General features: G+C 40.8%; 1 protein-coding gene across 2 annotated transcripts in view; it reads left to right on the forward strand.

Moving 5' to 3' along the window:
* The first annotated feature begins 242 nt into the window (after window positions 1–242).
* The window catches only part of dapp1 (dual adaptor of phosphotyrosine and 3-phosphoinositides), a 28,128-nt gene continuing 12,544 nt past the window's right edge, over window positions 243–15,826 (forward strand). Inside the window, exons 1-7 of one of the 2 annotated variants that reach the window (XM_085442247.1) lie at window positions 243–387; window positions 2,592–2,714; window positions 3,493–3,626; window positions 3,800–3,930; window positions 4,478–4,525; window positions 4,738–4,800; window positions 11,943–12,028. In XM_085442247.1, coding sequence (XP_085298373.1) covers window positions 329–387; window positions 2,592–2,714; window positions 3,493–3,626; window positions 3,800–3,930; window positions 4,478–4,525; window positions 4,738–4,800; window positions 11,943–12,028 — 644 coding nt within the window. In that variant the 5' untranslated portion in view covers window positions 243–328. The remainder of the gene's footprint in view (window positions 388–2,591; window positions 2,715–3,492; window positions 3,627–3,799; window positions 3,931–4,477; window positions 4,526–4,737; window positions 4,801–11,942; window positions 12,029–15,826) is intronic. The other variant, XM_085442248.1, reaches the window with a different exon arrangement.

The raw sequence follows: 15,826 nt of genomic DNA on the forward strand, positions 1-15,826 counted from the left end.
AAGTGTTCTTCAGACTATCTCAAACTGATTTCTTGAACAAGGCAGTGAGTTCACTAAACGCAAATGGGGGTTCCACAATCGCCAGACCTCAAACCATTAACGCACTTTTGGGATGTGGGTGGAACAGCAGATTCCATCTTGGATGTGCAGGTGACAAATCTGCGGCAGCTGCACGGTGTCGGAGTATCTCGTGTGCCTAATTCAGCGGTTGGTGAGCATGTGTATTTCCTGTAGGCGTGACTGAGCTGAGCAGTTTTTACTTCTCTATTTGGCCGCTCCACTAGTTAGACCAACACCGAACTAAGGTTAACTGAAATCTGCTGGAGAGATGAGTTCTTTCAGTGATGCATCTTTCGAGGACTTGAGTGAGGAGTTAGCGAGTCTTGGGTAAGGCCAGGTTAGGAATTATAAACACCTTTCACCTGTTGGAAAACATTAAGCTGCTAAAAGCGATACTTTACGCGATTCTTCACCAGCGCGCACCAATTTGATGAGCAGGATAAAAAGCAAGACCATAGCTTTATACCACTGTTGTTACACGGTAAAGTCCTTTTACAAAGAGCTAACTCGTTTATCTTTAGACCATATATTGTGACATGTTTCATCGTCTCTGTCTTGTGCTGTGTATTTAGGAATGACAGGATGTGCTTCTTAAATCAGTGTTTTGTGAAACAGTGTGAAACTGAAATCTACAAACTTACTAACATAAATGATTATCATATAACGTTTTCTAAAAGCAAAAATTAAACAGCTGAGTTCCGTGTTAACAGGTTGTTACGTAAGTTATGTGTACACTTCTAATTTACTTTGCACGAGGGGAATATTGTCAGTTGTAACATGCCGAAAACAAGTTCCAGTACCGACTCACTGTGCAGCCTATTAACACTTCGCTCAGCTATAAATTCTCTCCGTGTAATGTTTTGTGGAGTTTTCTGTTGTGTTCTGGTCCCTCCTGCACATATCAGACCCACTCAGGACAATATTTGCAATTCCAAAAGAAGCGCCATGGCGCGTTTCAGAGATGTCGAGGACTGCCCGTTCCGCTCCTTAAAGCAGTTTGTTTGTTTGTTTGTTTGTTTGTTTGATTGTTTGATTTACGGAAGTCGGGTGCCGACAAAATCGCTTCGATTTAAAGCCGCACAGAACAAAACTGCGCCCGAAACTCAACTCCGAAAACACGCAGCTGGTATTTAACGGTTACGATCATACTGGCCTAATAACTTGTGACTCTATCATACCGATGGTATGTTCTAACGTTGTTGATACTTTGTTTTTTTTGAGGAAGGACAAATATAATGTTAAACCACAGGATGCTGCACACATGGTGACTGAACTTTTAGTGTGCTTATATATTTCACGAATTGTTAGAGAAGCTTTGTGTAAACGCAACAAATTCCAAATCCACAATCCTCAGGATATATCCACAGACTGCTCTGACAAACGAGGTCTTACTATAAATGCACTGAATAAAGTCAGCATGGAGTTTCTGGAACAGTCGTATATGATACCTCAATAACGCTGCAAACATCCATCCATCCATTCTCTTCCACTTATCCTTGTCAGGGAGGCAGATGGCTACCATAGAGAAACAGACATTCACTTAAACGCCCTTTAACATTTAACCACACTATCACACATCTTTAGACTGTGGGAGGAAGCCAGAGTACCCAGAGAGAACATGCAAACTCCACACAGAAAGGCTCCGGCCAGATGGTGCATTTAAACTCAGGACTGCCACTCTGCAAACAAGAAATAGAAAAACTTAATGTTCAGTGTGGAATTTAAACGGATAATTCTGCAGCTGGTTTTAAAATATGATCAGAACCTTTTGAATCTAGCGGTTTTTCTTGAACTGTTGCCTTCAGTGATATTTTTAAACAGTCCCAGCAACTTTTAATGCAAATTAAGAACTTTCACATCCTTTTACCAGTTCCCTTTATATTTCCATACAGTCTGAGGTTCACAGTACTGCAGAGATGACCTTGAATCATAACATAAGCCTGTTCTTTCACGTAATTTTGCACAACAGTGTAAAAAGCATACAGGTTCTGCATATGAGACAGAAGTCCCAGCAGTACACTTTCCTTATAAAAGTCAGCATTTTCATTCAGACCTGGTCTTCAGGAAAAACATTAGATGAAGCCCACGGCAGATTATTTAAATCTGCATTTTTTAGACCAGGATTAATTCCAGCTTCACTCTCTGTTAAAGTCGTTGTCCAAAATCGTCACATTTTAACACTCACCAATGTCGCTTATGGTTGTGAAATGGAGAAATAACATTGCTGTACAGTGTTGTATGTAAAAGTTTCAGCATGTAACACTGAGCAAGCAGCTTTAGGTGCCAAATAAGTTTTTCCAAGTCTTTGTAAATTGAGCACAAGCTCAGATGATTACTGTGATTTGTCCATGCTGTTGTATAAAGACTGCTGTTGTTTCTGTTGAAATATTAGAAATCAATTTGACACTGTAGCTAAAAGATGGGCCGTGTGTCAAAATGTAGATAAAAATTAGACCTTTCATATCATTTATCTAACAATGGTTTTATTAGATTTTAAAAATAAAAAAAATCATATTACTATTGCCTTGAAGGTGGTACCACTATGACCTGTCTCGCCATGCTGCAGAGGCCCTTCTCTTGTCCAATGGGACGGATGGAAGTTACCTCCTGAGAAACAGTAATGAGGGATCAGACTGCTTCGCCCTGTCCGTTAGGTGAGTGAACGAGGGAAGTGCACCATGGGTTTGGAACCGTAACAGTGACAAAACAATGATGTCACAACAGATGCAGAGTTATCTTACCTGATTATAGCTTTATTTTTTACTTTTAGTTAAATTCGCCTTGCTCCCCATGTCTTGTCTTGCACAGTTTGGTTTCTCACTGGTGTGTTTAGTAATAACAGAGTCACCAGATCCCCTTAATGTCGAGGTTAAAGGTTTAAGTTTTTCATTGCAGTTTTCACCAAGTATTCTAGTATTAGTCACACAAAGCGTGTGTGTGGACGGGTATTAACATCTTCATGGGGGCCAAAAATTGGTAGTTTACTGTACTTGTGGGGACAAACAGCCCCCATGGAGACCAAAATCCAGGTCACCACGAGTTTGAAGGCATTTCTGAGACTCAAAATGTGGTTTTAGTGTCAGGGTTACAATTAGGTTATGGTTAGATTTAGAGTAAGGGTCAGGGTTAGGCATTCATTTTTGATGGTTAGGGTTAGGGTAAGCGGCTAAGGAAAGCATTATGTCAATGAGATGTCCCCACAAGGATATAAATACACACACATGTGTGTGGGGAGAAAAACAGAGAGGTGATAGTGAACCACCTAGAAACACTTTGTTAAAAGCAAGTATGTGAATCTTAACAATGATGAAGAAAGGAAACACGTACTTGCTAAATTTTGAAGCTAAATATCTGCAGGTCTGTGGTTAGTGTACTTCTACTTGTGAATGACTTTTAAAGTGAAACATTTATGCTGTTTGTCATTTGACATAGGGCAAAGGATTCAGTGAAGCATTTTCAGGTGACACGAAATAGCAATGGCTATGTGTTTGGTTTTAATGAGTTTCCAACCCTTCAAGACTTTGTCAACCACTTTGCTAACCAACCTCTGCTGGGCAGCGACACAGGTATGCAGACCATGATCTTCATCAAAAAACGTAGCTATGATGCACACATAAAGACTGCATTAAAACACACCCAAGAAGTATACTGACAAACAGGAATGTACGTCCATCTTTATTTCTTCCGTGTTTTAAAGTCGGCTTGCCGGGCATATAACCAACCTTTGTCTCTTAACCAGGAACCCTCATTGTTTTGAAGAGTCCGTATCCATGGCGTGTGGAGGAGCCATCTATTTATGAATCTGTGCGAGTTCACACTGCCATACAGACAGGACGCACAGAAAATGATCTGGTAGCAAATGCACCTTCGGTACGACAACCATTGCAAACACCCATGTAGTCTCATGTGAGCAACATCTGACGAATTTCGTGGGAAGGGCTCTTTTTCGTCATAAATACAAGCTCGCAGCTCTCACATGTTTAAATATTAAGTAGTGTGCTCTGATGATGCCTAAACAATTCGTAAAGTCTTTTTTTATTATGGAGACTTTTTTGTGCTCAAATGATCAGGCTTTGCAGTTGTGATAAGCACGTTTGGATTCAACTAGCAACAACTGCAATAAGTTCAGATTTCTCCCTCAGTCTTTATGTACGGACAATGATTATCTGACCACAGCAACTTTTGGTGTGATAAACCTTTTTTATTTTCTAGGTGACCTATTACTCTGTATTGTACGTCACATTACTCTAAATAAAATCTAAATATGTTGCATTATTCGTAATGGGTATTCACACAAGTTATTTTAACTTAAAGATTATATAGCCAAGACTTATTCACAGTATGCAGCTTAAACTGGAATAAACCACAGTTATTCTTGAAATGTTTACAATTTAAAATGTATTTTCTATTTTTTCAGCTGGGGACAAAGGAAGGCTTCCTGGTGAAGCAAGGGGCAATTGTGAAGGTAACAGCAGTTGACATGCAAGAACAGTTACTTAACTGATTCTCATCACAAATACTTAGGAAATCTGTTTGTGTTTCGTTGCAGACAGAAATCTTATGTAACTGTGTGAAACAAGAATAATTCAGAAACATGGCTTCAGAGTTTGACATGAAGTAACATTGAAGTAATTGATTTGATTTTGATTTTATATATGCTGTCAATCTTTTCTGCAGAACTGGAAGCAAAGGTGGTTCACGCTCAACAGATATGAACTTAAATACTTCAAAGACAAAATGGTAAGTCTGCTCAGCTCAGTGGTGCAGTGGCTAGCACTGCCATCTTTCAGAAAGCTTATGTTTCCTCTCATAGTCCAAAGATGTACATCTTATTGGTGTATCTTCTCACTGATTCCAAACTGGTTCTGGTGTAAACTCAAAAGACACGACGTTGTAGCCTCAACACAAGCTTTTCATTTCCACACCACATTTTCCCGCACACGCACACAAACCACAATTCACCGCAGGCTACCGCACTCTCGCGATATAACAGAAAACAACAAGTTAACAATCTCTCTCTTTCTTGTAAAATAAAGATATAAACATACAGGTTTAAAACATATGTGTATCTATCTATCTATCTATCTATCTATCTATCTATCTATCTATCTATCTATCTATCGATCTATCGATCTATCGATATATATATACAAAAAACAACAACTTGTCAACATTGATGAACATTCAAGAAATTCAGATGTGCTTCACTTTAACTGAAGCATACTATAACTACACAAAATAAATAACAGTGCATTTTAATGCAAAAAAACAAAGGATCACAGTATCCAGAGTCTAGTGCTTGTAGAAGGATTAAAGGTGAAACTCCCTTTTTTGTCAGACAATCAGCAAGTTGAGATTTGGAATCTGACCAAACCAACAAATTCAGACGGGTTTGTCTGATTTCTAGCCCCAGTCTCTTCTCTGTAACCTGCTTAGTGGACTTGAGTGCATCAAACAAGGAATGATTATCAGTCACACAGATCAACAGAACAGCATTCAGACCAGTGTTACCAGTTGTAAGCTCAGAAAAATGTGCTGCCAGGAAGACTGCACTGTCTATTCCATCTGACATGGCAAGAGTTTCTCCTGCCAGTGTACTTCTGACCACACACCTGATTTTCTTAGCCTGCCAAAAGAGAGGACAAAACTTTCCCCCTTTACCCATAAGGACGATTAATGCCCCTCCTTGAGTACAGCCATCAGGAAGGTTACCAAAAGAAGCATCACTGAAAACAACCAATGCCAAATCCTCACTGTTACCCAAGTGCTGAAACTTAAGAGTTACTTTCTCTGCCTTAGGTTTACAGAAACCTTTGTTCACTTGAATGGACTGCACAGTTACATCTTTAATATTAGATGCCAGGCTGCATGTGTCAAACATCACATCTGGCCTCGTTTGTTTGGTAACCCACAAAATCTGTCCTATTTTGACCTGAATTGCTCCCGTTCTGTTTCGCTTAAAGAAGCCTCCCTCTCCCTCTTCTCGTTTGGCTCTCGGCGAAGGCGGTCACACTTTTCTCCTCTCTTCTCCCTTATCTTCCCCGCTTAGCTTCTTATGTCCTTGTCTTGTCTCGTGTTTTTACTTTTCCCTGGAACAGTCTCTCACTGTCGTTCTTTAAAACCTAAAGAGAATTATGGATTTGATTAACTGGTCTCTGAATGCTATTGACACCCTTTTCTCAACGAGAAGTCTGGGCTCGGGAGAGCCCGAGTGTCCTGGAGGTACTTTCCCTGCCGGATACACGATGGACGGGTGGCAGAAATGGAGGATCGTGTGCCTGGCGGGACTGTCGATCGAGGACGCTGAAGATATCGACCTATTCGAAACCCTGATAACAGGGTTCTTGCTGATCGGAGCTGGCTTGGCCCTGGCTTATTGGAGAATTAAGAGAGCGGAACCAGCTGTTCAAACCCCCACAAGACTGTCCGCTGGGATTGAAACGATGGGACGAGGCGCGACTTCTCAGAATGGGCTCACTGAGTGCAGCATGGATAAGATCTTGGAGAAGCTTACGGCTGCTGTGAATACTCAGAATAACCTCTGAGCGAATGACAAGACCACGGAGCGCAAGTTTGATCACATCATGGAGAAGCTCGCGGCTCTCCAACGGGAGATTGAGAGACCAGTGTCGGACTGTTAAGAACAGCTTTGAAATTCCCATGAGTTGTTCGCACTAAAGAAAAACCACCATCATAATGTGCAGAGGAGTTTTTTTTGTATCCTGTTCTCATACTGTCCTCCCAGGAGCCCAGCATGAGTAGAGGTCTCTTTTTTTCCTCTTGTACTTTCCCATTGTAGTGTATATTTCAGTGTTTTTCTGTAACGCTACCGACCTTTATCCCCATGTGATGTCTGTGTTGTGTGTGTAAGGTCGGGGGGGGGGGGTGTCCCATTTCACTGCAGGGCAACCTGCATGTGGCGAATAAAGCCTTGATTGATTGATTGATTGATTGATTGATTTACAGCCTGTGCTGCTTGTAACTGAACCGGTTGTATGTTGTCAATGTAAAGTTGGTTACGTTACGTCATTAACTGTACAAATGTCCATACCAACATTAAAAAGAAGCTGTCATGTTCTTCACGCCCCAATAGGAAGGTAGATTTCAGTACAGGAATGACATGAGTTGCAGAGTGACTTGAACTAGCCCAAAGGAAATGATCAACATGACATGCAAGCACTCCTGTGATCTCAGATTGTTCCTTTTGCCAATAAAACACCTCGGGATCAACCTGTGATATTTTACCACCAGTGCTGAGCATAATGTCTTTGACCTTATTGTACCAATGAAGTGAAGCATCTGCAAGTCCATATACACACCTTTTAAATTTCCATAGAACATTGTCCTTGTCAGCCTTAGATGGGGGCAAAGATAAATGTCTCTTGACAGCTCCATTCCCTGCAAAAAGGCAGATTTAATGTCCATTGAATTCACTTTCCACTTGTTTTGACATATCACAGCTAGCACCAGTCTGAGGGACTCAGATGCACATGTTGGACAGTCTTTTTGTAGTTCCTGAGTATTAACTTCTTCAAACCCGCATGCCACAAGTCGGGCCTTTGGGACAACACCATTAGTAGTTTCTTTGAGTGTACAGACCCATCTAGTAGACACACATTTTTGATCCTGGTCTTTCACTTCATCAAATACACCATTACTTTGCCAGTTCTAAATCTCCTGTTTGGCAGCATCAAAGGAGATGTTTTTGTTATGAGTACATCTGCATCTCTGGTTTCAGGTTCAGTGCAAAGACCATCAACAAGTGACATGTCTACAGCTTTCTTTTCACCTTAACTACCATCAAGCTCAAGATATTGCACATTATACCCGTTTTTGTATTGCCCTTTGGCTTTCCCTGCTCTGCCTAATACTCTGGCTGTATGTTGAACGCTGTCGTCTGTGCTAGTAAGTGATCAAGTGACGTGATCAGCTGTCCTGCTCTTCACTTTACATCTGCAGAGGAGACAGGATCAGTGTATGTAGAAGGCTGTGTCACAGACATGTTACTGTAGTGTTAGTTTCTCTGTCACTAGTGATGTCTTCTTCCTTACTCTGTTCACCATCGGGTGCTTCTGTCTCATCATTTTCAACTGAGTCTTTGTTGTCAGTGTCAGCATCAGTAGTACTCTGCAGTATTTGTTTATCTCCACTCTCTGTATCCACTTTACCCAACCTTGACTGCTGTACTCTTACAAGAGTCCCACCATGTCTTACCAATACAACAGCTCCATCCTGCCCAATAATTACACCTGGACCCTTCCACTCTGTACAGTCGACTCATTTGTAGTATACTGTATCTCCTGCCTTATATTTGTCATCTGTTGGCCTAAGTTGCTTGGGTAGTGCCCCCCTGATCCTTTCTGAATACTCTGCCTCAGTAAATGCTTTCCTGGAAGCATGTAATGCTGATAAATGTTCAGCTACTCCTGCACTTACAGTTGTGCCCTCTAAGGCAGGTGGTTTTTCCATCAACACAGAAGGGAGGTTGGGGTTTTGGCCAAACACAAGTTGATGTGGACTATAACCATGTAGATTAAGCATACTGTTTTTAGCCATAAGTGCCCAGTCTAGCGCAGTGTGCCAGTCACATCTTCGTTCCTTTTTTATGTAGATCCATCGCTACTGTCTCATTATACTCAGAAGCCAAGGGCAGACCAACAGCAGACCTCGGCTTGGTTTTGCAGCCATACTGACTGCTCGACAATCTGGTCTCTCATTTCCATTTGTCAAAACTCTTCAGCTTCTTTCCGCTATACAGTGACTCTGTGAAATTACAACCTTTGAAGGTCCATTCAAGGAAGTTCACCCTCCAGCAAAAAATCCTGACATGAAAACATGTGTCCTCTTTCTAGTTTCACTCCTGCCTGCTCTGATATCAGCCCTCAGGCCAGGCAAGCCTCTTGACACTCGGGCACCTAAGAGTAGGCACAATCAGGAATCATTTTGAAGAACTTGAGTGTGAATGAGCAGGTTACTAACATAACCAATAATCACTACAATGTTAGACATTAGTCCTACATGACCTTCCTCCAAGTCTTTGACGATGCATGACTCTCATGTCATGACCCTACTCCCCACTCATCCTGTGCACCACCCTGATCTGTGGAGCTTGGGCCTTTTGGGCCTTAGTGGTGTGAAGAATGGGGCATGTGTGGCCCCACCACTGTGGGGCCCCCGTAGGGTAGCCTACAGTGTGTACATTGTCAGCCTGTCTCCATTTAATGTGGGCACACACACTATGGGCTAGTGTTGCAACAACTTACTGAGCATTTAAAATATTTGATTATGAAAGATTCTTGACACAAATTCTTTGCTTTGCTGCTTGGTTTAAGGCATGGCTCTATTCTTACCATGGAAACACGAGCGTTTCACCTACATTTGCCACAAAAACAAACCATTTATTATAAACGTATTTAGGAGCAGCCTGTGAATAACAAGCTTGACAACATTAAGCACACACAGCCTCCAGTTTAAAGGATGATAGAGTCTCCGGTGGCGTATCCTCAAGCACCTCACCCAATACCTCTAAGAAGGCCGGGTACTCACAGACGACAGTCACGACCCGTTCCCCAACCGAAACGCGCATGGAACAAACCCTCTTGTCGACCAGAAAAACTCCAATGTAAGGGCAGCAAGCCACAGGGGACGCCCAGATATCCACCCCAGCCCACTGCCTTACACCAAGGGCAACTCCAGAGTGGAACAGAGTCCAATCCCTCCCCAGAAGACTGGTTCCAGAGTCCAAGCTGTGCATTGAGTTGTGCATGACTATATCACCACCTCTCAACCTCACGCACTATCTCAGGCCACTTCTCTTAACTAAACGTCACCTCTTTCAGAGAAGTCATGTTTCATGTCCCAGTTCCCACCACCCACCACACATTGCACCCAACCCCTACGATGCCACCTGTGGGTGGTGGGCCTACAGGAGGACCCCATATCTCTGGGGAAAAAAAGTTAATTATTCAGAAGCATGGACCTATATATTGATAAGAAATACATTAAAATATGTTAATAACATAAAAATCATCTGGAAAAAAAAGGCTTGAGCAGTTTCTTTCCGAGCTCCTCAGACTACAATGACCTGAGTGACTGAGAACTTTCACAGACGTATTCATAGGGGGAATTCAAAATATGAAGGTGGAGTGTTGGTAAAACGGCTGGTTATTGAGTCAACCAAGTGATTTCTCATAGATGTTTAACAGAAAGTGGTGTCTGAGCCTGCACCTGGTCAACTTGTCTGTTTTTTTAATGCTTTTTTTTGTTGACTGGTCAGAGTTGCCATCCTTATGAAATAAAGACAACAATTTTTCCACACTCCACCTTTTCTACATTACAAATGTTGGCCAAGATGGTTAGCAAGAGGAAATTTGTCTGTTAGAATGATAAATCACAGAAACTCTTTTACTTGCTAATGCCTGCTGTGTAGTGAAAGCAGCGCCAGCACCAACTTACTTCGCACACTGGTCTCCCTTCAGTTAATAGTGAAAGACCAGAGGTTTATCCACAATTTGTTTCTCACAAACCACCAGTGAAAAACTACTGGCCTCTCACTCATGCCCAGCTGAAGTCATTATCAGCGGGAGACAGAGACTACCATGAATTGGAATCAGAATCAGAATCAGAATACTTTATTAATCCCGAAGGAAATTAGGGAGACGGCTACATGCACAGTTTGTCACGATCTGCGATGGCAGACCGCGTGGAGTGGAGATCAGTGGACCCAATTGCAGACAAATGAAATATGGAAACGGAAATAGATTATAACAAGAAGTGTGGCCGAAAACTAAACTAGTCACAAAAACCTAAACTGGTAAAACTAAATACATGAAAACCAGGAACACTAGGAAATACATGAACACTTGAGATAAGGGAAGGTTAACAGATGATGACATGAACAGAAGGAGACTTACATACATATATGGGTAACGAAATAAGTAGAAACACACGGGGAACACAGCTGACACAAATGAACATGACGCCACACGGGAAGCAAAACTAAACACGCCGAACACGGAACATGGGTTTGACAAAATCCACTTTAAATGCTCTACTCTAGAACCTTACCTGGCTAAAATCTAAGACAACTGAATGGAAGTGAAGAACCTGTTCTCCTCTTCAGTTTGCCCTATCATAAACTCATCATATTCTGTGTTATGATTTATTTTTATTGTGTTTGACAAGGTTTGTGGCCTTGCTGCATGTGTCACAAAACGCATCTTCACTGTTTACATGACTCCGCTTACGATCAGCCAACATTGTCAACTGAATGAGCTGTGACACATTTCGTATATCCCTATGACAGGCGGAAGAAGAAGTAGTTCCTACAAATTGTTTATACTATTCCAAAAATATAGTTACTGTACTTTCTACCATGTTCCTGGTAATGATAAAGTCCAGTTTTCCCCAAGTAACTAAAATATTGATATTTTAATATGAGACTATTCTAGAACACAGATATCTTGTACTGGAGGAATTGATATTTCAGTACTGAGCTGCACACAACTAAAAAATATTAGTGATATAAAGAATACACAAGCTGCCCGACACCTAGCAATGCAGGCAGATGAGCGTATACACATCTTCTTTATTGAACTTACACATTAAAACATAAAAAGCAGTAACAAAATGTAAACAAACACAGTAACCTGTATTACTGATGTAATGTAACATAGAAAGCTGTTTCGATGTACAGAAAATCCGGAGCTGGAATGAGTGCCAGAGGACATAGCTAGACTTTTACTGGAAGAGCTAAAAATAAATAGCAGCTGCAGTTAAAAATTGTCCTACAAAAATAAGGCTTTGCTACATTTATGTCAGGGAAGGTGTTTTTTACCTGTTTATGTGCACAGTAAGTATGTAGAATCATTTTTCTGTTGCAGTGTGAGGAGCCCATTCGAACCTTAGATCTGAGGTCCTGCTCTGCAGTCCAGTTTGACTACTCTCAGGATAAAGTCAACTGTTTTTGGTAAGTGACCCAACAACAGATTTGAGGAACGTGCCTAACTAGAATAAAGAGAAAGTGATCATTTACTTTAAGGTGGATATTGGAAAGTTAACTGAAACACAACACAGCGTTTTGTAGATGTGGCCAACACATGAACTTTCACTGCCTTACCTCTCAGCCTGATTTGGTATAATTTTACCAAATTATTAACTTGAATTTTTGTCACAACCCACACTCATATTCAGATATTGTTATTAATAATCATAATTAATAATCATTTTGGAGGATTTACAAGCTTTGAACTTTGGTTAAAATCTGGAACCCAAAATAAAAATATAACATTAGGAAAATATGGAGAAATCTCTGTATGGAAGGTACAAGGCAAAGTAGAAATTGCTGGCTAGGCTCAGTAACACTCGGAGCCACCACAAGTTAAAAAGTTGATTTAAGAGATACTGAGCCAAAATGGAAAGCACAAATTGTACCTGTGACAGTGAAAACTATTGCATGGTTATTTAAAAAAAAAAAAAAGGGGGGGGGGGGGTCTAATGTGTTTTAGCAAAATGTCAAAATAACTTCTAAAGAATATTTAGCAGGCAAGAGTCCTAAATCTGTCCATCTACAGTTGAGAACACTCAGTTTATAAATAGGTATTATAAGGTTATAAAGAGGATCCTAGTTAAAAATGACTTCTCACAGAAGTATACGACGCCAAAGTTTTGAAATCCATGTTTGGATGCAGAGTGTGTTTCTGAGATGTTTGGGGCCAAATATTATAGCTTCAGTTTTCCATGATTTTCTTCATATTTTATTACCAAGCAGTCAGATTTGCTCGTAATTTCTGTGAATGGTTTTGAGGAGTAGTTCTCCAGGCTTTCTGGAGGTCTTTCAATGTTTTTGTTTGTCATTGGCTGCCATTTCAGTCATTTTCAGTCTGAATGTGTTTTTCTTCTTTTGTTTAACCACTTATCATGGACCTATCAATCACTCAAGCAAAAGGCAACTAATTCAACTAAGTCAATGGGTGAACCAGTGTCCATAAAAGACAACAAAGAACCAGTTTTAAATCTCAAAGACCTTCAAGGAATTTGAAGCTTGTCACAGCAACACCTCATGTGTTTCTGTTTTTTTCAGTTGAATCTGTGAAAAATGCCAAATACAACATAGTTTGACAGTATCAAATAATATTTTTGCATAAACAATATCCAAAGACTCTATTGGCCTACATTTTAACATATGTTGGCATGGTGTGCAATAAAACAAGAAACTGGACAAGTGGGAGACAGTAGATCTAAAAACAACAAAAAACCCTGCAGCGGATGGTGTCATAGTCCTGGGTTTGATTAAAATCATTAAGATAGGTTGACTTGTGTTCTTGTGCTGTATTAGTTTTCTGTATTAGTTCATCTGGAGCTCTGTTTTCCTAGTGCCTCTGATTTTTCATTATTTATATTCCTAGCTTTTGATTTCTTGTATTTATTATGTGTGTCTACCCTTTTGTGTCAAGTCTGTCCTGGTCTCTTCTCAGTGTTTTGTTATCTTTTTATGTCTGCATAGCTGTCTACGTGCAAACTAATACATTTGAGTCAACATCCATCTTCAGCCCTCCCTTGCACAGTTTCTCCACATAATGAGCAATATGCATGTCATGACCGTGTGAATGGAGTTGTTTACTCTGACCCTGAATCCTCCCTTATTTATGCTGAAATCCAGTCTTTAACCTCCTAAGACCAGAACTCTTTCATGGCATGCATTTTTAATTTCTCTTTGCCATTTGGGCTGATTGGGACCAGATGAATGTAAAATTGTTTTTTTTACCTGATTTTTGTTTCTGAGAAAAATTAGATCCGCATATGATGACATTTGCTTTAAATTTTGATAGAAGAGAGGCAGTACAATGTCCTCATAAATGGATATCAGGCCCTTGTAGAGCAAAATTTTGTATTTTGGTCTAGACAACCCGAAATGTGATGTCCACATATGTGGACGCCAGGTCCTAGGAGGTTAAGTGATGACGTGGTGAACCCTGCTTCGGGGTCCAAACTACTCTGCGTTTAATAAGGCTGTTGGATTTTGTTTTTTTTTAACATGTTTTAATGCTTTGTATCTTGTTCTAATTAATGCGAACAAGCCCCTAAAAACAGCCAGTGATCACTGTCGGCTTCTCTCAGTTTTTATTACTGCTATTGATTTTAAAGCTCAGTTTTTAAAACAATACGATGTAACTACAGCCCAGCCCATGCAGCTATGTATTAATGACTAACCTTCAGAGATGGGCAGTAACGCATTACTTGTAACGCATTACTGTAATCTGATTACTTTTTCAAGTAACGAGTAAAGTAAGGGATTACTATTGCAAAATCGGTAATTAGATTACCGTTACTTTCCCGTAGGAACGCTGCGTTACTGCGTTACTAAAACCGTGATTTTTTTGCGAGAATGTCTCATGACAGTGACGTAAGCGAGTGCGCCGTTCATGACAACAGCTGTGTGCAGATCAACAATGGATAATATATCGAGTGCAGAGAGAGTATGAGTGTGCAGCGTTTAAAGCGTGGAAGTACTGACCTTACTTTGAGTTTGATTCCATAAAAAGTGACAAAAACATTAGTGTCCGCTGTGCGTGGGAAGAAAACTTTTTACAGCGAAAAAACCCCTAAACTTCCAACAAGCACCGAGTAGCTACGACGTGATGGGAAACTCACAGAGAAACTCGCGGATTCTTCCACTGACCGCGGCACACCTGCACCAGGGTAAACCTCCGCCTACCCTACTCCTGCTTTACAGGTGAAAATAGATCCAACAGGACCGCTGAGTCTTTGACTTTATTTATTTTCTGCTGTGTTTTACTTGCATCTATTTGAAAGACTGAGTGTAAACACAAAAAATATTTTATTTTATGTGCTGGAATGTGCAGAAAATAGGTTTAAATAAGATAAGATAAGATAAGATAAGATAGAACTTTATTAATCCCTCGGGTGGGTTCCTCTGGGAAATTCGACTTCCAAAAAGCACAGCAACGACCGAAGTTACAGTTACAGAATTGTTATATATATATATATACACACACACACACACACACACACACACACACACACACACACACACACACATATATAAATACAGAGACAAATATAAATAAAATATACAAAGGGGATAAATAGAAGAAATAGGAATAAAAATAAAAATACAAGTGAATTGCACATTTCAAGTATTGAGTCTATTGCACTGTTGACTATTTACAAAAGTATTGCACAAGGTATTGTACAGTGAGGTGAAGAGGCACTACAGCTTAGTTGTTCCCCCCTCCTTTGTCCTCCTGTTTCCCCTCCCTCTCCCCTCCAGAGAGGAGTTAAACAGTCTGATGGCGTGTGGGACAAAGGAGTTTTTAAGTCTGTTAGTTCTTGTCTTGGGGAGAAGCAACCTGTCACTGAACAGACTCTTCTGGTTGTTAATGGCCGTGTGCAGAGGATGCCCAGCATTGTTCATAATGTCCATCAGTTTCTTTAGTGTCCTTTTCTCTGCCACTGTCACCAGAGTGTCCAGCTTCATGCCGACCACAGAGCTAGCCTTCCTGATCAGTTTCTCCAGCCTGGATGAGTCCTTCTTTGCTGTGCTGCTCCCCCAGCACACCACAGCATAGAAAAGTACTCCAGCAACCACCGACTGGTAAAACATCCTCAGGAGCTTCCTGCAGATGTTAAAAGACCTCAGCCTCCTGAGGAAGTACAGTCGGCTTTGGGCTTTTTTATACAGGTGCTCTGTGTTGCATGACCAGTCCAGTTTATTGTCCACCCACAGCCCGAGGTACTTGTACTT

Source organism: Copadichromis virginalis, linkage group LG19 (assembly GCF_057382275.1).
Source record: "Copadichromis virginalis isolate Kocher_CV1m ecotype Utaka linkage group LG19, C_Virginalis_male_GT1.1, whole genome shotgun sequence".
Taxonomy (NCBI): Eukaryota; Metazoa; Chordata; class Actinopteri; order Cichliformes; family Cichlidae; genus Copadichromis; species Copadichromis virginalis.